At 42.7% G+C, this 20,627-nt stretch overlaps 1 protein-coding gene across 1 annotated transcript in view; it reads left to right on the top strand.

Moving 5' to 3' along the window:
- The window catches only part of dock3 (dedicator of cytokinesis 3), a 57,155-nt gene extending 36,902 nt beyond the window's left edge, over positions 1–20,253 (top strand). Inside the window, exons 23-54 of the mRNA XM_088403581.1 lie at positions 303–473; positions 935–1,127; positions 1,238–1,365; positions 2,826–2,972; positions 3,057–3,155; positions 3,241–3,335; positions 3,512–3,587; positions 3,661–3,761; positions 5,683–5,741; positions 5,834–5,982; positions 6,791–6,876; positions 7,182–7,208; positions 7,285–7,380; positions 7,472–7,532; positions 7,616–7,709; positions 8,059–8,207; positions 8,430–8,516; positions 8,634–8,738; positions 9,570–9,711; positions 10,454–10,620; positions 11,723–11,809; positions 11,977–12,156; positions 12,222–12,305; positions 12,956–13,072; positions 13,421–13,542; positions 14,121–14,262; positions 14,913–14,994; positions 15,280–15,395; positions 15,484–15,568; positions 15,641–15,763; positions 16,118–16,200; positions 17,079–20,253. Of these exons, the coding sequence (XP_088259707.1) occupies positions 303–473; positions 935–1,127; positions 1,238–1,365; positions 2,826–2,972; positions 3,057–3,155; positions 3,241–3,335; positions 3,512–3,587; positions 3,661–3,761; positions 5,683–5,741; positions 5,834–5,982; positions 6,791–6,876; positions 7,182–7,208; positions 7,285–7,380; positions 7,472–7,532; positions 7,616–7,709; positions 8,059–8,207; positions 8,430–8,516; positions 8,634–8,738; positions 9,570–9,711; positions 10,454–10,620; positions 11,723–11,809; positions 11,977–12,156; positions 12,222–12,305; positions 12,956–13,072; positions 13,421–13,542; positions 14,121–14,262; positions 14,913–14,994; positions 15,280–15,395; positions 15,484–15,568; positions 15,641–15,763; positions 16,118–16,200; positions 17,079–17,669 (4,044 nt within the window). The 3' untranslated portion in view covers positions 17,670–20,253. The remainder of the gene's footprint in view (positions 1–302; positions 474–934; positions 1,128–1,237; positions 1,366–2,825; positions 2,973–3,056; positions 3,156–3,240; positions 3,336–3,511; positions 3,588–3,660; positions 3,762–5,682; positions 5,742–5,833; positions 5,983–6,790; positions 6,877–7,181; positions 7,209–7,284; positions 7,381–7,471; positions 7,533–7,615; positions 7,710–8,058; positions 8,208–8,429; positions 8,517–8,633; positions 8,739–9,569; positions 9,712–10,453; positions 10,621–11,722; positions 11,810–11,976; positions 12,157–12,221; positions 12,306–12,955; positions 13,073–13,420; positions 13,543–14,120; positions 14,263–14,912; positions 14,995–15,279; positions 15,396–15,483; positions 15,569–15,640; positions 15,764–16,117; positions 16,201–17,078) is intronic.
- The last annotated feature ends 374 nt before the right edge of the window (positions 20,254–20,627 follow it).

The following is a 20,627-nucleotide window of genomic DNA, read 5'->3' as shown; positions in this document are numbered from 1 at the left end:
TCTACAATTCCTGATTCCTGGATCCCTTAAGTAGGCGTGCCACCCACATTTTGAAGGGCCGTAACCCAAAAGTAGTTTTGAGCTACTGGCCTCTTGAGACATACACACGAAGAGGGGCAGCATTTAGGATAACGGTTGTTTTGAGGACAGGCTGACAATAATTTCAGTCAACCTTCGAATCTTTCACCAGAGCTCTTTCACAGCCAAACAGTTGATACATTTTTGTTTGTTTATGAAAAACTCAATTCATGTAAAAGATTTTTTTTGATGTTGTTAAATCTCCTCTGTGACGTCTGGCATAGGCTCTGGAGTATTTGTTCAAGTTCATCGTCCAGTCCCGAATCCTGTACGCACGGGCCACCTGCGGGTTGGAGGAGGAGCAGTTCCGAGCGAGCATCCAGGAGCTCTTTCAGTCCATCCGCTTTGTGCTGAGCTTGGACAGCCGCAGCTCCGAGAACCTGGTCTTCACACAGGTCCGAATGGAGACCGACTACAACCTGATGTTACCTTCTCTTTGGAATTCGTATTCATCTTTGTTTACATTTTTCATTTGATCACTCGGTCACACTTTACATTTATGTTTCATTTATTAATTTTTGCACCCTGTTTAATTTTTTATGTTTACATTGTTTTCTGTTTCATTCTGTGCATTGCCCTATTTTGCCCCTCTCATGGCTTGATCTTGGAGGGGTGTGATCCGCTGCATGTCTCTGTGATAACGCTCCAGGTCTGTCGTCAGTATCAGTAAGTCACAATATTTTGCGTCGCCATTCTTCGGCAACCGTTCTCCCATTTCGACACCGGAGAATGGCCTAAACATAAAGTGACAGCTTGTTCTTCTTCTGGAATATGAAAAACTGAACTTCTCTGAGGATCGTTTCTGAGTTTTCAATGATGTGTTTAAAAACCGTCCTTGTTTTTCTTCACATCCCAGGCGGCTCTGTTGAACAGCTTCCCTGATATCTTTGACGAGCTGCTGCAGATGTTCACGGTGCAGGAGGTGGCCGAATATGTCCGCGGAACCCTCGGAAGTATGCCCAGCACTGTTGACATTGGCCAGTCAATGGATGTGGTCAAACTGCAGTCCATTGCACGCACCGTTGAAAGCCGCCTCTTCTTCTTTCCTGGTAAGAATTTGCCTGTGAAAGGTCACTGTGATGACATTAAAGTCCAATGTAAATCTGTGGATTTGTAGAGCATTTGAACTTCAGCTATCTTTCTCCCCTCTTTCCCTCAGAGTCTCGAAGCATTTTGCTTCCAGTTGTTCTGCACCATATTCACTTGCATTTGCGCCAGCAGAGGGAGCTACTTATTTGTTCTGGGATCCTTGGCACCATCTTTTCCATCATCAAAAGCAGTTCAATGGTATGCTGCATTGTCATGCTAACGATAGGGTTTTTTTTCCACTCACACTGAGTTGTTTTGTCTCTTTTCCAATGATGTATCCCTTGTAAGTACAGTGGACCCCCATGTTACGGCGTCCCTGGCTTGCGTTATTTTCATGTTGCGACATCCCCTCTTTATGGTATTTTACCGCTTTTGCGACAAAAACAACTGTCATGATCCTCGGGGCTTGGCTGTATTTGTGTTGTTTGGTCTCCATCGTCAAGCGTTTTTAGGTAATTACACTTATTTTTAGTCACTGTCACACTTGCCTCCCTGCAACGCGTCGCTACAATTCTGGTCTGCTATTGGTCGGCGTCTCCTCATGGAGAGGGTGGTCTGCTATTAGTCGGCCTCACTCGATTCAAAATGGCGAAACGGTAAAGCTTTGTTCGATTGTGAGTGGTTACAAAACCGTATTTATAGTGCATTTTGCTGCTTAATTCAACGTTGAAAGGGTTTACCATGGGTCCCAAGATTGCTAGGGATGTTTAAGAGAGAAGTAAGAAGATGATTTATATGGAAACAATGCTAGAGATAACCTTATTAGGGAATATGGGCATAACAAGCACAACTCAAAGGTAAATAAAAGAAAAGATGTTCCTGTCACTGCATTATAAAGCATTAAATTAGATTTGTTGATACCTGCAAAATTCCTGTTAAAAAAGTGCCTTTGCATGTCCCCAGAGAATTTGGACACCACTGTTATATTTAATATTCTTAAACATATAGAAAAAGTCTTAAAAGTAATCTAAATACTTTAAATGTTAACATGAATAGTCATTTTAAATACTCCTTGAAAATTACTTATATGCTATTAAACCTGCACTTCTTAAAAGTTACCTGAAAGGTAGCAAAATAGATAGACCTCATGACTCAAAATGTATTGCACATGAAAAATTACAAATTGTCAGAGCTGCCCCGTTGTTGAGAGAACACCCGCATCTTGGCGAGCATTTCCGCATTTTTGGCATGTGCTTTAACACGTGTAGCCTTGAAAAAAATACACAGACTGCGCACCGACTGAAGTGGGTTTACGTCTGTTGATCGGGGTCACTACAGCCGGTTCTCAGTCCATGTATCTCCACGAGGCTTCACACCTCAAAGAAGTCATCGAAAATGTGGAAATGCTTGCCAAAAGTGGATGCTTTGTGATTGTCCAGCTCTGCAAAGTATGCATGGAAAAAAGTGACTAATTGCAAACGTGTTGTACCTGACCATGACTGTACTCGAGAACACAAACTGTACTGAATTAAAAGAAATGCAGAAGGTACATCAACATTTAACACAATTTTTCAATGAATGACTTTAATTCTTCCTTTACCACAAGAAAGAGCCCCCATAACTCCAGTGGTATGCGTTCCAAACTTTGAGAACCATACGTATGTTAGTGGTGTATTTCCAGATTGCATTGACTATGTAACTAACTGGCCCGCTCTTAGGAGTCGTCCGTTCAGGAGGAAGTGGAGATGATGGTGGAGAGCCTCTTGGACGTGTTGCTCCAGACACTGCTGTCAATCATGAGTAAGTCTCACTCCGTGGAGACGTCCAGAGGACAACGCTGCCCCCAGTGCACTGCCGAGATTACGGTAAGTGCAGTTGAACCAACGCAAACACCAACCAAACTTTTTATTTGTGCAATTCATTAACCTGGGCAAACGTTGTTCATCTAGGGGGAATACGTGTCCTGTCTCCTTTCCCTGCTTCGACAAATGACAGAGATCCACTTTCATCATCTACTCAATAACTTCCATAGCAAGGAGGAGCTCAAAGTGGGAAATCCCGGCAAATAAATATTTTCGACTGGAACGTGCTTGCCTCATCACTAAATTCCATATTCCTTGTGTCGGTCTCAAGGAGTTCCTGTTAAAGATCTTCTGCGTGTTCCGCAACCTGATGAAGCTGACAATCTTCCCTCGAGATTGGAGTGTCATGAGACTTCTAACCAGTCAGTGAGTCTGACTTCTTCCTTTGTGACATGTACTCGTTGACGGTTCAGGGACACAAGCTGCCATTAGATCAGAGTCTTTCCAAATTACCCTCCTGTGAAGGTTGCATTTGTGCCGCCATCCCTGTCATCTATTCTTGGCAGCTAGCTGACAGTGACACGCTTGTTTGTTTTTCGCAGCATCATCGTCGTGACGACGCAGCTTCTTTCTCCGGCGCTGCACAAGAACTTTTCAGAGGCCGATTTTGACTTCAAGGTGTGTCTGTGTAAATATGCAAATTTTCTGATACATTTCTATGACCTGCATGCACTTTGTCTTCCTTTGTCAGGTATGGAATTCCTTTTTCAGCCTGACCGTGCTCTACATCAATCAGCCTAGTCTGCAGCTGGAGGCGCTTGGGCCCGCCAAGAGAAAGAAAGTTCTGGACAAGTAAGCAATGACCATGCAGTGTAAAGGCGCTCCAATTGCATACGGATTGATATCACGAAGTTCCTTTTGGTTCAAGGATCAAGGACAAGCTATACTTTGTGTGACAAGATCTGCTATTTTATAATTCTTATAAATAATTATTTATAATTCTTATAAATAATTATATATAATTCTTCATTTAACAGAACCAATAGTCTCAGAATTTAGCAGACAGAAATTACTTTATAGAAAAACAAGGGCTGCGGTCAAGTCCAACTTTAGTTCGAGTCACAAAGGTCCGGGTCCAAGTCAAGTCAGCGTTATGGGGGCCTGAGTCACCAAAAGTCAAATCCAAGTTAAGTTTGAATCACAAATGTCTGAGCCCAAGTCGCGTTCAATTCATAATGGTCCAAATCTGTGTCGAGAAGTCTGTGTCACGAGTCTGTGTCATGGTCTGAGTCCAAGTCTAACTCCAGAGGAGGCCAAGAGTAAATCTTGTAGTCTACCTCTGGCGCTGAGAAGGAAAGATACATATGATTCATCAGGAAAAACCTTACCTGAAATCATTTTCTGACGATTAATACAAATGATATTGACATGAAAAAATTGCGACACTCACTCGGATTCTTGACCGACTTTGCAGAATCTGACCAAGAAAATGACTCACACTCAATGGAAGACAATGGAAGCAAAGACTGGCTGTCAATGATGCCATGTCACTTCTCCGCTCACATTTTCTACAATCTACAATGCTGTCTCATCAACTAGGTTCCCAGAGATAGATTTTAGGACAGAAAAATACTATGTAATTTTATGACCCTCAAATTAGAAAAATTTCATTGTGCTCAACAGTGATGACCGGTGAAATCAAAATTTATAGCCTTGCTATTGGTTTACATGACTGGGAGAAAAACACTGCGTGCTTTTGTGCTCCAACTCCGGTTAACCATTGAAATTTTGATCATCTGAAAAACTTTATTACAAATTTCTTTTTACAGGTTTATTGGGAGCCTTTAGGGCCATGAACTTCTTAAATTTAACGAATAATTGGCTGTAATGGATGACCCCTCGCCCCAACTATCCTGTTAATAATGCCTTGCATGAGGCTCAAAGACATTTTTACAATAGTAAAACTACTAGTCCAGATTCAGTCAGGGATTGGTGGAAAGACCTTTCTTGAAGTTAATACAGTAATCCCCCCTACTTCTCGGTTAATGGGGGGCGTCAACCCCCCGCGAAGTCTGAAACCCGCGAAGTAGGGTATCAGTTCCTAGATTTCTATGTACGCCCCAATATAGCCGCAGTAACCATAAACAATTCTTTTTTTTTGTATTTTTTTGCGTATTTTATTTCCTATTATTTAACATTACATTATCTTTATTAACATTATTGTATATTCATTAAATAACTAATATTACTTAGTTTGTTGAGAATTTGTTCTCAGGACTGGTTATCTGCATCAAGACTCCTGTGAAAGAGTACGCAAGTCATCACGTTGAACTTCACATTTATTTTGGCTCATGTATGGTGTATCATGTGGTATCTGTTGAATAATAAATCAACAACAATGTTAAAGTCAGTCAACTAACATATAAACACTTGCCAAACTTAAATCTATGAATTTACTGTTTTTTTAGCCGTCATTAGCGGGTTAGCAACAACTAACAACAACTACTAACTATAAAGTGCAACCTCTACACAAACAAACACATAAACAGAATAAACACTCATCGCTTACATAGGCAGTAGCGTGCGTTATCAACATAAACGATAATAAACTATAAATATGAGCTTACGTTGTAATTGACTACGTACCGTAGGGAGCCGAATGACGCACAGAGAATGTAAAATAAGAAACGGAAATGCAACAAACAAATGAAACAAATTAAATGACGCATAAGAATGTACTGTATGTTAATGATGTTCTCATCTCTTTCTGCAGGTATGGAGACATGAGAGTTCTGATGGCTTATGAGCTCTTTAGCATGTGGCAAAAACTAGGTTTGAGTCTTGCTTTATGTCAATGAGTTGCAAGACAACGTGGGTCAAACTCACAACATATCGATATATGATGGCTTTGTATTTTCCTTTAGGAGATAACAAACCCCACTTCATCCCAGGAATGATGGGCCCTTTTCTGGGAGTCACCCTGGTCCCTCAGACTGAAGTTCGAAACATCATGATCCCAATTTTCCATGACATGATGGACTGGGAGCAGAGGAAAAATGGAAACTTCAAACAGGTCAGCCTTACATTTGATTGCTGCAGTTGCATACTGAACCAGAAGACAACCAAGTATTTTTAGATGGGGGAAAAAAAAGCTTTAAACATAGTTCTGTGTGAATCATGTCTGATTTATTAAGCTTTAGAACTACATTTGTAGTGGTATCTCTAAGAATGCACATTTGTATTAAAATTAACAAAATAAAGGCATGAAATGTTTTGAAAAGCGTTTTTTAAAACAGTTTAGCAGCGTTGCTTCATTTTTCAATTACTTTGCTCTTGATTGGAAAATGTATTGTGCAGGGCCCAACTGTTATGGATTTGTTTTGAGTCAATGCCGAAAATATACTGATAACTGATTTATCGGATGGTTAATTTAAAAAATTCAAATTTATTAAATAGCAAGAAGAACCCAATGCATTTCAATGGATGTAAGTCCTATGCAGATTTTCAGTACTCACAGGCAGGCCTGGTTCAACAATAAATATTTGTTTAAAAAAAAAAAAAAGAAACCCTCTTTGGGTATAAGAACTTTATATCTTGTCATATATGTTTCACTAATTGAACAGGTGTTACATTTGACACATGTAAGCTTAATTTATGTTGCACCACTGTATATATTTTCCTTTTTGTTTGTGACTTCAGGTTATTTGTGACACTGATCTAGTACAGCATGTCATTAGATTGGCTGATACCTGCGGATACTCTGTTCAAATTTCACGTACCCCCCAGGGGTTCTTGTACCTCCGTTTGAGAATTTCCAGTCTGATGTACTCATAGCAAACAGACCCACGCAATTTTCCCGATTGCGCCTGTGTTGTACGTAGGTGGAAGCGGAACTGATGGATAAGCTGGACAGCATGGTGTCGGATGGTAAAGGCGACGATAATCACAGGGAGCTCTTCAGCCTGCTGTGAGTCTCATACTGTCTTTGATGCCTTTCAAAATGTTCTTGTGCCGAAAACGTCATCCAGCAAACTTATAGTACATTATATTTTTAGAGTGTTTTGTGTACCGTCGCTTGGACCGGTTTCAGTTCGTTGCTTTCTCTCTGCCTTGGTTCTGAGGTGAATCACTTGACAGACAGTTGTGCTACTGCATGTTTGTGTTTCTCAGGTCGGACACTTTCAGCTTTTAATAAGTGACTGATTTTTAGATGGTTCGCCATGTGTTAAGTGAAAATCAAAATAAATATTCTTTTTGTCTGTTTTATCCTAGGACCCAGTTGTTTGGACCTTACCCTAGGTGAGTTATGGAGCTGTCACAGAAATATGAAAGCTTGCAATTTGACTGAGGACATGTGATCCTTGTTTCTGCTCAGTCTATTGGAGAAGATAGAGCAGGAGACCTGGAGAGAGACGGGCATCTCATTTGTCACCTCAGTCACAAGACTTGTGGAACGCCTGCTGGACTATCGGTAAACCATAAAGTCACAGGGACTATATGGTTACAATGCGTGATGGCATTGGATGAGTTAATTATTAATACTGTTTGATTTGTTTGCTTAGGGACTGCATGAAAGGAGATGAAGTCGAAAATAAGAAAATGGGCGGCTCCGTCAACTTTATGGTGAGACATCATCAATTTAATCGTGTTACCGTGTCCCCGCATCAATTGTTGGTTTAAAATGACCTTTCTCTACTCCACCTCAGAACTTCTACAAATCAGAGGTCAACAAGGAGGATATGTACATCCGTTACATCCATAAACTGTGTGACCTCCATCTCCAAGCAGAGGACTTCACAGGTACCGGGGGGGAATACGTGTGAACAGAAAGTCAGAAGAGCTTGTCAGTATATCTAAAAAAAAAAAGTAACAAAGCTGTAGAATGGACAATGTAGCAAGTACAATTTTGTGTACAGCTGCACTTTGATCTTTAGTTCATTTATTCAGCAAAAGACAGTTGCTGTGCTTCAGGCAGCTTCTAACATCTGTTCACAAAAATATGTCCCAAAATGTCTGTAAGCTAACACCACACTTTGGTGGCCAGACTGCGCAAACTCCCCTGCGCGTGTCATTATTGTGACACAGCAGATATGATGATACGTCACATTTTCTCACACTTTGTTACTGAACTGTGTGGCACCGCCGACAGAGGCTGCATTCACTCTGTTACTATACTGGGAGCTGCTCCATTGGGAGGACCGGCCCCTGAGGGATTTCCTCCACTATCCCTGCCAAAGTGAGTGGCAACGCAAGGAGAACCTGAGTCGAAAAATTCTTCACTACTTCAACAAGGGCAAGGTAAGGCAAAATTGAGTTTTTGTATTTAACAGGGGAACGCGAAGAAGCCATGCCAACGAGACTTGCAAAACACAGGAATTAAAGTGTATTGGACACCAAAGAAAGTCGCCTTATGGCCAGGATGCTAAGCTTTCACATATTTTTTTTTAACTTGTTTGTTTAGTGTCCTCATTTCTAAACGAGATGAAAAAAGATTTAATATCCTTGAATGTGGTTCCGCAGTGTTGGGAGTATGGCATCTCTCTGTGTCGGGAACTGGCTTTTCAGTACGAGACGTTATATGATTACCAGAGCCTCAGCTGGATACGGGTAGGTCATTTCGGTGCGCTTCCTGTTTGACTTTTAGTTAAAAAGGGTTCAATATTGAAGTAAGTATTCAACTTCTGATGCTCATGCCTGATTTTGCCATTTTATCCCGTCTGTCAGAAAATGGAGGCAGCCTACTACGACAACATTATTGAGCAACAGCGAATTGAACCCGAGTTTTTCCGAATGGGCTTCTACGGCAGGAAGTTTCCCTTCTTCCTCAGGGTAAGTCCTTCTGAGGAGGAGAGGGTATCAGGAAAATTGACTTGAGGGTCATTTGTTTCCCATGTTCTATAATAGAAGCATCAAATGTTCTCTGCATCTAAAGATTACTGTAAAAGATAACATGGTGAAAAGGTAACACCATTTTTTAAATTAAAAATGAATATGTAACAATTTGTTGTTGCACTTTTCACGACAATTTTAATTTTACTCAACTATTTTCCAATGAATGAGACATTAAAATCTGTTAAATTGACTGTAATTAATACCAAAAAAATCTATTTCCAAGTGAATGTTTATTTCACAATTATTTGTGTTTTTAGATTAAATGACGTTTTTACGAGGTATCAAACCTTTTCTATTTCCGTGCATTTTTTTTCTAGATCTAAAACGTTTTGAATGAATTAATCTTGCCATTTTTCATCTGTTTTCATTTAACACTTCCAGAATGTTTCAGGTCATTTTCTTTTTCCTAAAGTTCTGGTTGCTATGGACATTAGAAAGCTGAAAATGTCAAAACCTTTAAGTTTTTCTCAGAACTACAGTAGGCATTTCAACTTGGCAATATTCAAACTGCAGTAACATTATACATGATTTTTAAGGCAATTTTCTGTATTATTAATACCTCAACATAAATTTTGTGAAAACACATCACGTATGTTAGTTGGAATTATATATATATATATATATATATATATATATATATATATATATATATATATATATATATATATCTCTCACACTAGTGACTGGTGCTTTCAGTGTGCTCTTCTTCAAGTTGAACCATTCACGTGTCACTCTTGTGAATGCAACAGTCGCTTTCCCTTTTTCCAGAACAAAGAGTTTGTCTGTCGTGGCTATGACTACGAGCGTCTGGAGGACTTCCAGCAAAGGATGCTGGGAGAATTTCCGCAAGCCATCGCCATGCAGCATCCCAACCAACCCGATGACACAATCCTGCAAAGTGATGCTCAGTGTATCCCACGTACTGTAATGCAGCCAAAATGTTTTTTGTTTCCTCCTCTAGTTGTGTTTTTATGGTTTTGTAAGAGTGAATGATAGAAATAAGGTTATTATAGTGTCACAAAACAGCAAAATTCAACTATTTAAATCTACCCGCTTCACCAAAGTGCTCTAGTATCATCAGAGAGTGGTTCTCAAATAGGGTTGCAGGCATTACAGAGTGTGATTGTAAAATACTGTATATTCAAAACGTAGCATCCATGCAAACTCTCATTTAAAATAATTTTTAAATAACGTGAATATTTGAGGAGTCCATCAGAAAATATTACATATGTAATATATCATATTAAATATCATATTACAAGTAACATCAAATATCAGTCATTTGAAATTAAGTTATTGGTTTATTTTGAAAATGCTGCCGATGGATTCATTTTTAATTTAATTTTTCATTGGAAAGTTTGCACTACATTACTTACATGGCCTTCATTGACTGATTACTTAACAGTTTAAAATAATGCTTAAAATGTGCACAAACTCTTCCTCCCTGGTGACAACACGCTACGATGCATTTGTTCAGGATGGAAAAATTCTGATTCAGCGTTCGTAGACATTCTGGTTGGGCCTTGATTTCCAACAGTTAATTTATTACTCAAGCGGTTCAGTCCATGCTCTAATAAATTCTCTTAAATAGAAGCTGAAAATCTTATCTTCATTTCAAATGCAATATGCGTTCCTTGACACTCAACTTTTAGATTTACAGATCTACGCGGTGACTCCAGTGTCCGACATCTCGGATGTGCCTCAACTGGAGCGCGTGCCCGAGAGGATCAAGAGCTTTTACCGCATCAACAATGTCAGCCGCTTCCACTACGACAGGCCTTTCCACAAGGGCCCCAAGGACCGCGAAAATGAGTTCAGGGTACGGTGAGCTCGTCGCTCTCTGAATTTAGATATCGCCCTGCTTCGAAAGGGTTTATGTTGCGGCTCATGCAAGCGAGGTTTAGATGCTGCAAAAGTGAGAGTAACGCCTCACTCTGGTCACAAAGGAGAACTTCATGCAGCAGTGCCTGGGCTCAGCAATAAATAACGACAGCATAGTATCACTCCTTTGGTGTATAAATGTTTTTTAAACCACCTGCAGTGAAGAAAATAACAATTGGTGTGTATATAATCGTTCTATAGCTTGGGGGGAAGGAGGAATGGACGGGGGGGGGCAGACAGAGAGAGCAAGCTAGAGAAAAGAATGTCCACAAATGAGGCACTTGAGCCTGCTAATCAAAGCTCACAGCCTTGGCTCGTGAAGAGGTACACGAGAGAGCTAGAGGCCAGCAGAATAAAACATAATGTTCTCCAACAACCCAGGCAAGGTCTACTTTCACTGGCAAGGTAGCGAGCAACGCACTCAAGGCTGGGACAGAGCAATACTGGAAAAGTATCCTAAAGACATGCCTGTCCTTGCTGCTGTTCTGTTTAGGGCTGAACCCTCTCAGTCAGAACAAAGATTGGCCTCAGGTACCAGTTCAAAATTGGATCAAGGATCAGCTACCTCCTCTACATGCTCTACATGGATGACATCAAGCTGTAAAATATGACCGAACGTGAAATCGACTACCCGATTCACCTCATAATGATATACAGCAATTGCATTGGGATGTGATTCAGAATGGCTATGCATGGGCAAAGTATATCTAGGAGAGGGAAGATAGTCAGAACCGAAGAGATTGAACTACCACATGTGCGGGACTGCAATGACCTTGGAATTCCACAGGCACATAGCAATCATGGGGAGGCCGCTCGGAGTCCAGCCACGGCCGAATTTCTAAGGAGGGTAAGGCAGGTGATCACCGATGTCTTGCCAATTACGCCGGTATACATCCTCCTGGCATAATTCCCCGGCCCCTGGAATAAATGAAAACCATCAACACAAGAAAGCTCCTATCAAACCAATAGCTTTTCTTTTCACTCCCTTCTTTGGTGTAGTTGGTGCAGGACAAATTTCTGTTGTCTGCTTGTTCCAACAGAGCCTGTGGATTGAGCGAACCACGCTCATCCTGTCCCGCCCTCTTCCGGGCATCTCCCGCTGGGCCGAGGTGGAAAGGAGAGAAGTGGTGAGTCACATTTATGCCTTGTCTTCACGTAACTATTTAAACCCCACATATTTGCATCATTACTCTTAATTGCATGCAATTCTTTTGCATTTAGCTTTCACATGCGATATTGCCTGAAATAAATGAAAAAAAAAAAGAGAAACTACTATACTATACTATACATGCAGATGGAGGTGAGCCCTCTGGAGAATGCCATCTACGTGGTGGAGAATAAAACCCAGGAGTTGCGCACCCTGATCAGCCAGTACCAACACAGACAGCATCACGGCAACATCAACCCGCTCAGCATGTGCCTCAATGGAGTCATCGACGCCGCCGTGAATGGTGGCATCGCCCGATACCAAGAGGTAGACGCAGTACGCCGGCACAAGCGTCTGTTGTCTTGATATTTTGACACTCGCCTCTTCAACAGGCGTTTTTTGACAAGGATTACATAAGCGGTCACCCCGAGGACGCAGAGAGGATCACGCATCTCAAAGACCTGATGCAGGAGCAGGTCAGATTGAGCTTCCATTCCATCTTATGCATCATAATATGCATATGTAATATGCATCATAACCAGATAAAATACACTTCATAATATTCTACTTTATAAAAACATACAGGACAATAATTAATGCTGCGCCTTATGATGTACCCATCGTGACCATCTGGGGGCAGCATAAGGCTACACTCATGCTTCAGGCGAATACAGATTTTTTTTTTCGCAGATGATTGTTTCTGATTTTTTTTCACGTCAATGCGATCGCTAAAATTCAAATTGTAATAGACGACTATTTATGAATCCTTCAAAGGTGGCTTCAAGTTGTTAAATGCCGCGCTCCATTGAGGTTTACTGTCAAGATAAATATTAAAGGAATTACACCATCCTTTTAGTCTGTTAGCTTGATGCTAACACAAAATGTAATTTGTTGCAGCGCTGCCAGACAATATAAAACGATATCTTATTTGAAGAAAGCGTAACATTAGTGTTGTACTGATAATCTGAGAAAGGAGGGTCGGCATAACATTGAAGAGTATATCCACTCTCTGTCCAATAGCTACTACTCCCAGGTGGCCTTTTGATAAAGTGTGTCAAAATAGGTCTAACTCTTTAATTATGTTGAAAGGAGTAGATTTTCTGTAATTTATGATTTCCTGCCACAGGTTCACATTCTTGGGGTGGGCCTGGCTGTGCATGAGAAGCTAGTCCACCCGGAGATGCGTCCCCTGCACAAAAAGCTGGTGGACCAGTTCCACATGATGAGGACTGGATTGCACCACGTGAGTTACAGCTGGGACAGTTTTTGCAGAGGCAGTGGACAACATTTTTTAGTACTTTGCCACAACATTGGGACAGAGCAAAAAAAGTTAAGGGCAAGTGCATCGAATATTTAATGCTGATGAACTATCGTCCAGCATTAGCATTAGCTAAGGTAATAACACAACAACCAGTCAACAGATTGACTATGATGATATTTGCTCTCAGTCCTTCCTAGTGGGAATTTATTTCATATTTCATTTTCAGCACAATTGCCATTACCAGATTCAAATTCAGAAAATGTGATCATCCTAGTATTCTCATACGAGCAGTGTAAATATTCAGAGTAGTATATTTTTGGGACTCAGCAGGGCGTGGCCGGCGTGGACCGCTTTGGCCCTGCTGGCTGCACCGGGGTCAACTCTACCAGAGGCATCCTTTCCTCCCACAGTCACATGAGTCCAGAGAGTCTGCGCCTCATACACAGACACAGGTTGGCCACACACACACACACACACACACACACACACACACACGCACGCACACGCACACGCACGCACACACTGAGCTCAAATCGCTCCTGGTCATATGATGAAGGATTTGGGGGGGATTTCTTTGACCCTTAAGCGGAATACTGTCATCCCCCGCTCTATCACTGTTCATGTTTTGTGGCTGCATCACAGGAGTTTGTTGTGATTATTTTTCCTGCGCTATGTGTTACTGCTATCATGTAGCGGAAGTCCAAAGTCTGGGATCATTTTACAATTGATAAAAGAAGCTAAATGCTGTGTAACCTTTGAAAATATTAAACATGTATTCTGATTCAGTTCATAGTTACCTCTTAAAAAGACAGAATTCCAATTTCATTCGCCAGCAGTGGATGGCGCTCGATAAAATGTCAACCCCCTGACATGGATGCCGTGAATTTATGAATGTGATCATTGATCACCAGTTCTTATTGATCTTCTGCTGTTGTTCCTTCTCTCAAATTCTAATGACCAATGTCACAGCATACTGAATATTCAATTGTATTGCAGATTCTCATACTCTTTCACCCTTCGTCTCTTGCAGCCCACTGAACCTGCAGGGTTCGATCCGTCACTCATCCTCTTCGCTGTCCTCTCACACCTCGAGCGAGACAGGAACGGGAAACCTGGCCATCATGACGGAGGGTCTGATGGGGGAGCACCCCGAGGAGGCCATACACATGCAGGTAAGGCTTGTGAAACGTCACACATTCTCTTAGTGTTCCTTTCTATGCTATTTTAATGCGCCTTGTATGAATAACAAAAAAAAAATCATTTTTAGATAGTTTTTTTTTTTGTGCATAGCAGCAGACTGTTTTACTCTCTAGATTTAATAACTTCTAAATTTCTCTGTTTAATAATAACATCAAACATTTTGTTCATGAAATGAATTGGTTAAAACAAAGCGATACAAAAAACACGGCGATTTTCATGGGTGATGTATTTGGGAAGGTGAGGTTTATTTTGAGGTTGGCCTTCTTTATCATTTTGGTGGGACGTTAGTGCCATGCATAGCATGAACACGGTTAGCTTGACTTCTTCCTGACAGTGTAGACTGAATAAACAGGTACCTTAGGCAAGAAAAAAAAACGGTCACTTGTATGTCAAGGTATCACTGTGCAAAAACAGAAGTTGGTAAGAGATATCAGCACTCCAGTAGTCTCTGAAATCTTCAGCGATCTCCTGTTTGGCAACGCAAAACCAATACTGATTCTGGATGACACAGGACATTACATCGAACCCGCCAATTTATGCAGTCTGGATTCTTTTTGCAATCCCGTCCATGCTCATTCACTCAATGACCATCAACGCCTCATTGATGTTTTTTGCCTCACAGCCGAGCCCTTCGTCCTCCAGCTTGAGCTCGATACGTTCCAACTCCTCGCAAGTTATAAACTCTGCTCCCTCCAGTGCAAGAGGTATGTAACCTGGGGTTACCTTAAACATTTGTTCTTTGTGATAAAGTGTCATACATCCTTCAGTCTATTCATACTGTATGTGTCCACTGCAGTGGACATTAGCTTTTGTTCTAGATCTTTTGACTCATTCAAGCTACCCAACTGAGTGTGTTCGTGAAGGCTATCGATATCATCGACACTGATATGCATGCTGCGATCTTTTCACATTATAATGTGAAAACAGTTTTTTCTCTCCCCGGTGTGGCAGCGATGGCTTTCGTCAGCTTTACTCTGTTCCCTCGGCAGGCTCGCCATCCTTGCCCGACAAGGCCAAACACAACAGGGAAGTGATGATCCTTTTGCCCTCTCATCGTGAGAGGGCCAACAACTCCGTCTATTACAACATGTCAGAAAACGGACAGGTAGGGAGCAATGTGTCCGGGTCACGCAAAGAACAAACAGTTGTCTGTCGATCATTTTCGAAAACCGTCTTTGATGCTATCTGTCCAGAGTAACCACATGCAGCGTGCCTTACTGCAACAAGTTAGCCCCTGCAAGCCGTGTACAGATCCTCACATGAGTCTGCCGGAGAAAGGTGCGGCACACAAATCTGCCGAAGTATTTGGTGGTAGGTGCAATCATGACGGCGCCTTTCTCTCGCCCGCAGTGTTTCCCAACGCTCCCAGCAACTGGAACCTGGATGGAGAAAACAGGGACCAGGTGTCCTACATGCCAACCAACGCGGGAGGTGGAATGATGCCACCCGTCCCTCCAAGATCCTTCCCACCAGGTATGTCCCATTTGCAGTACTTCAAATGGACGCCATCATATATTTTTTTAACGATGTAAAAGGATGCTTCTCAACCTTTCTTTTTCAATTATGTAGCCTCTGTGTCTTTCAAAAGAAAAATGTACTGAGCCTGTCACAGCATTAACTTTGATTTGCTGATACCTGAGAAACCCTGTTACTGTATGTTCTCCCTGAAGTGCCTCCTCCATTTACTACCCCAAGAGGTACTCTCACCCCCATTTCATGAACATAAGTTTCCTTGCAATTACCTTCGGCACGCTTGGCTGTTTTCACCCAAAATAGAAAATAATGACGCTTGTGTTTTGAAAAGGAGGATTTTGCTTTGTTTTCTAGGTCACTTTCTGATGCACTGTGACGCATATAGCCCCCAGAGCAACGACCCTCCACCTGCCCTGCCCGTGCGCTCCCTTCGAAAGGTACAAACAGAAGAGGGGGATAATAACATTTGCAACTGTAATCATACATAAAGGGTGGGCTACAAGTTTCCATACATTTTATGGCGTTGGAATAAAAAGATATATTTTTTAATTCGATTCACGGATTATTTGACAGAATTGTCGACAGATTAATTAATGATCAAGATAATGATTAGTTGCTGCCGTAGTTGCATTAAGATGAGATTTATTCAGTGTTAAGAATTCATCAAGCACTCCAGTTTGTATTGATTACTTTCTTGTGTTATCTTATTTTGAATTCTGCTTTTAATCTGTAAGGCCACGCTGTATTTCCTGTTTACATTTCCTGTGTACATTCTCTGTTTGTCATTTAGCTTAAAGCGCTGTTTGTGTTAGCTGAGGTTGTTAGCTTCTTGGTTTCAAGAAAAGAACTAGCAGATTGACCCAATGTTTGAGTCCATCCTCGTTCACACGCAGGGGCATCAAGATGACATTTTGCTTTAGGTTTTAATGTTCAGCTATATCGTAGTCTAAAAATGTGTGCTTTTAATTTGGAAGGCCGTGCTATATTTCTGTTTCCCCAAATGGATTGGCTGTCCCGCATCATGTTTTGTATCGTACTGTACTGTAGCTGTCGCTCTATCACCCAATCAAACTTCATCGACTGCAATTCAAATGCGTCGCTTGTTACGTCGTCCGCGTAGTCGATCTTAACCAAGCATTTGTTTTTATTTTCCCAAACCTCGGAGAGCCGCAAAATAAGGACGGAAGAGCCGCAGGTTGCTGACCCCTGGCCTAACAGATACCCTTGTGAAGTCTGAGTTTGTCACAATAAAGAAGTCGTGGCGGCTCACCGGGTTGGAGTGGTTACCACATCTGGTTTGTCTCTGTCCCCGCAGTCGCCCCTCCACCCGATTCCCGGATCCCCCACCAGCCCTCAGTCAGCTTTGGGGGGCAGCAACTCCACCCTGTCGGGCAGCGCCAGCAGCGGCGTCTCCTCCCTGAGCGAGAGTAACTTCAGCGGCCAGTATCCCGAACCGGGCCCCATCCGGAATGACGCCTTGGAGCCCCTCCCCAGTCACCTGTGGTCGCCCCCCGACGAGTACCTGGCCTCCTCCTACCTGCACATTCACTACGGCACATCGGAAATGGAGCCAGTGGACCCGGTCCGCCCTTTCCACTACCGCAGCCCCGGCGCGCACCCCCACCCTCACTCGCACCCTCACTCGGGGCTGGACGGCCACGGGGCGGCGTCGCACCACCACCCGCCCGCCCACGGGCCTCACCACATTCCCTACCGTAGGCCTCAGCCCCCGGCCATCCCGCCCAAACCCTACCTGAGAGAGGGCTGCATCCCGGAAGAGGATCTGCAGCCTCAGCCCATCCCGCTGCCCCGCCGGATTTTCCACTCCCCCCACGGCCACCGGGACGAGCAGGGCAAGCACGCTTGGGAGCAGTGCATCAGCGAGGAGCACGAGGAGGCGCAGTGATCCCGGGGTGGGGTGGGGGGCGGCGTCTCCCTTCACGTGCACTGAGTGAAAGCGGCGAGGAGAAGACAATTCAGTGCACCTGAGGGCGAGCGGCTGACTAAAAAGACAGCAAAAAGATGTCGATTGTACACACTTGTACAAGTTGTCCGTGAGCATGTTTCTCATTTGCGATCACTCGCCAAGCGTTTCACGAAGCCTCGCGACCACGATCACGCCCATGCAGGACAAGCTCCCTGCGCAGCATCAGGTGGTTGTTACTTACAGTCAAGTGACTTCTTCTGCTTTCAATGCTTCATATCTGGAAATTCTTATTTTGATAAATTTGCTATGTGATAGTGTTTTCAAAAGGCTTCATACAGTAGGCTCATAACACTGTTAAGTGCTCCTTAATAGTGACTCATGACTCTTTTGCGCCTTCCGAACAAGATGTTGAGCGGGTCGTAAAGGTCGCACCGCCGTCTCAAGGAACTGACTTTTCTCCATCCGTACCTTGGTACGAAAACCCACGTGAATGTATTCCAGATGATCTACTTGTACAGCAAACCTCACATTCGCAGACCTGATTCTTTTTGTCCAAGTGCTTTCATTTGAGTCAGTGGTGAGGACCTAAATGGGCTGTGTGCTGCTGACAGGCCCTCTGGACTGAATCGCTCCCAAAAGTGTCATGTGACACGTCGGTGAATCAAGGCTGGCAGGACTTTCCACGTCAAACCTCTCTCAGTCACACGTTCTGCGCCGCTCTCCTTCACCGTATCGGATCGTGCTAAGCAGCGAGGGCTAAACGCGGACGATGACACCGCCGAGCCCAGACCCGACCCACTCGCAAAGTGTTGGAATCGCCTACTTGCCTTAAGTGCAGTCACGTACAGTTTGACCTCTCATCTGGACTGGAAGGTCTTTGTGTTCCTTCCCTCGAGGAGGTGGGGGAGACCTGCTTAGTGATGTTTCTTTATTTTGCTTTGGTTTCAGGTTGTGGTTTTGTTGGTAACGTTGCCTGTTATGTGAAAACGATTCATGTGTTGCAATTGGAGGACACACTTTGCGGTCATTCAGCAACTGACCATCTCAGAATGTTCTGTAAAAATGTTAGCAAAAAGATACACTTGTTAATAGGAAAAAAAAACAAACTGATGAAAAACAATCTAGTTGGTTAAACTCATTTCTGGTCACAGTAAGAGGTAAGATTCGTCAGGTCCGACATTTAATTGTTGAGATATCACCAGGTGTATTTTATTCAGCAACTCAAGAAGATAAACGTCTGAAATTGTGCTACTAATGATTGTGCGTTTGAAATTTCAGTTTTGGAAAAAAAGTAATCACTTGCGAGAAACCATACTTTGGTGAACGTTCAGAAGATCCCGGAGATGGAGACAGAAGTGGTAGAAGTCTGCCGTAATGGGAGCTGAGCAAGTTGGAATCCTGAGAAGTTTGACAAGACAAATTTGGGGATAAATTTAAGTCCCTGCCGTTGTTATACTTGAGCTATAGCCACGACATTCTCTGTCCGGGGGTTATTAGTAACAAATATTCATTATAGAAAATTTGAGTGATAGAGACGGGATTAAAAATGGATCTCAATTATTTTTTCCCCCAAGAAAACAATTGATATAGAAGTAATATTTGGGATTTTTCCTGTCTCCGATGTATCTTTGCCCCTCATTTTATTCAAGAAATTCTGTCATGGTCAGGTGGGAAGATTTTCAGAATTTCGATGAGAAAAAAAAAAAAAAAAGACGAAATGACCCGTTGTCCGTTTCAGTGCCGCGGCACTTTTCTTTCTTTCTCCCTTGGTGTTTTATTTGGCGGGCGGAGGCTTCGTATTACTGTACATCGCATTTCCAGCTGACTAGACAACGTCTATTTTTGTATGTGAGATCATCAGTGGTGTGAGCTTATTTACAAAGGGCCCTCGTACGGCACGCGTTGCTGTACTTTGTATGGAAACGAGCCCGAAGCTAGGCAGAAACGGCGCGCGAGAATCGGCATCGGAGGAGAACTACGGAACGAGCCGATACTCAAACGATGGTGGGAACGGTGACAATTTTCCCATGTAAATTCTGTTAGTGTACATACGGCAGTATTGTGAGATATTTTTGAGAAATATTGCAGACACCCCCGAAAAAGATTTATCGTTGTTTTGTGTATATACATGTACTCCGGAGATCAATGTAATTGATATCTATAATCGGTGTTTGAAAAAGGAAGAATTCATTAGACTGTGGCTGTCTCCACCGTTCTTGACTATGAGTCTCATATAAATAATTTATACACTTTTCAATGTGCTTTCCTGTACATATGGTGTTAGCATGATCGGACAGTGTTTGGTTGTCAAAGTGGTTTTCCTACTCCCATAACTGCTGTGGTACGGAATTCATTAACAATACCAAACAATAAAGACAATCTTTTATCAGCGTCACCAACTGGCACCGCCTTTGTCTTTGCACGGCTGAGAAGTAGCCTGGCCTCGCCAGTAGGAGGCAGTCTTAGTATGAAAATCATTGTTCAAATACTTTGGAGCTCGTGAAAATGTCTAAAATGGCTGTATTTCCATTTGAAGAATTAAATCTCAAAGTCTATACTTCAATTACATCTTGTTGGTTGTTATTTCACCGGCCTTCCCGGGAGGAGTTTGCACGTTGTCCCCGAGCCCGCCTGGGTTCTCTCCGGGAACTCCGGCTTCCTCCCATACTCCAAAAACATGCGTGCCAGGTGAATTGGACATACTAGATTGTCCTGTGTGATTGGGTGCGTGAGGTTCGTCTCTGTGTACCCTGCGATTGGCTGGTTGGAACATCGGCGATTTAATTATTAGATGTGAGTTTTATGCTACCGATCTTTATCACCAGGAGGTAAAACAACTTGTCGGCTCTTACCGTGTGGCTGCTGCGCCCCCTTGCCGCTCAATGCCGGTGGGCCACGCAACATGCATCCATCCAACAACTGATTAATAATACCTCA

Source organism: Hippichthys cyanospilos, chromosome 2 (assembly GCF_059441005.1).
Source record: "Hippichthys cyanospilos isolate Australia breed blue-spotted pipefish chromosome 2, RoL_Hcya_1.0, whole genome shotgun sequence".
Taxonomy (NCBI): domain Eukaryota; kingdom Metazoa; phylum Chordata; class Actinopteri; order Syngnathiformes; family Syngnathidae; genus Hippichthys; species Hippichthys cyanospilos.
This window is presented reverse-complemented; position numbering and strand designations above follow the sequence as displayed.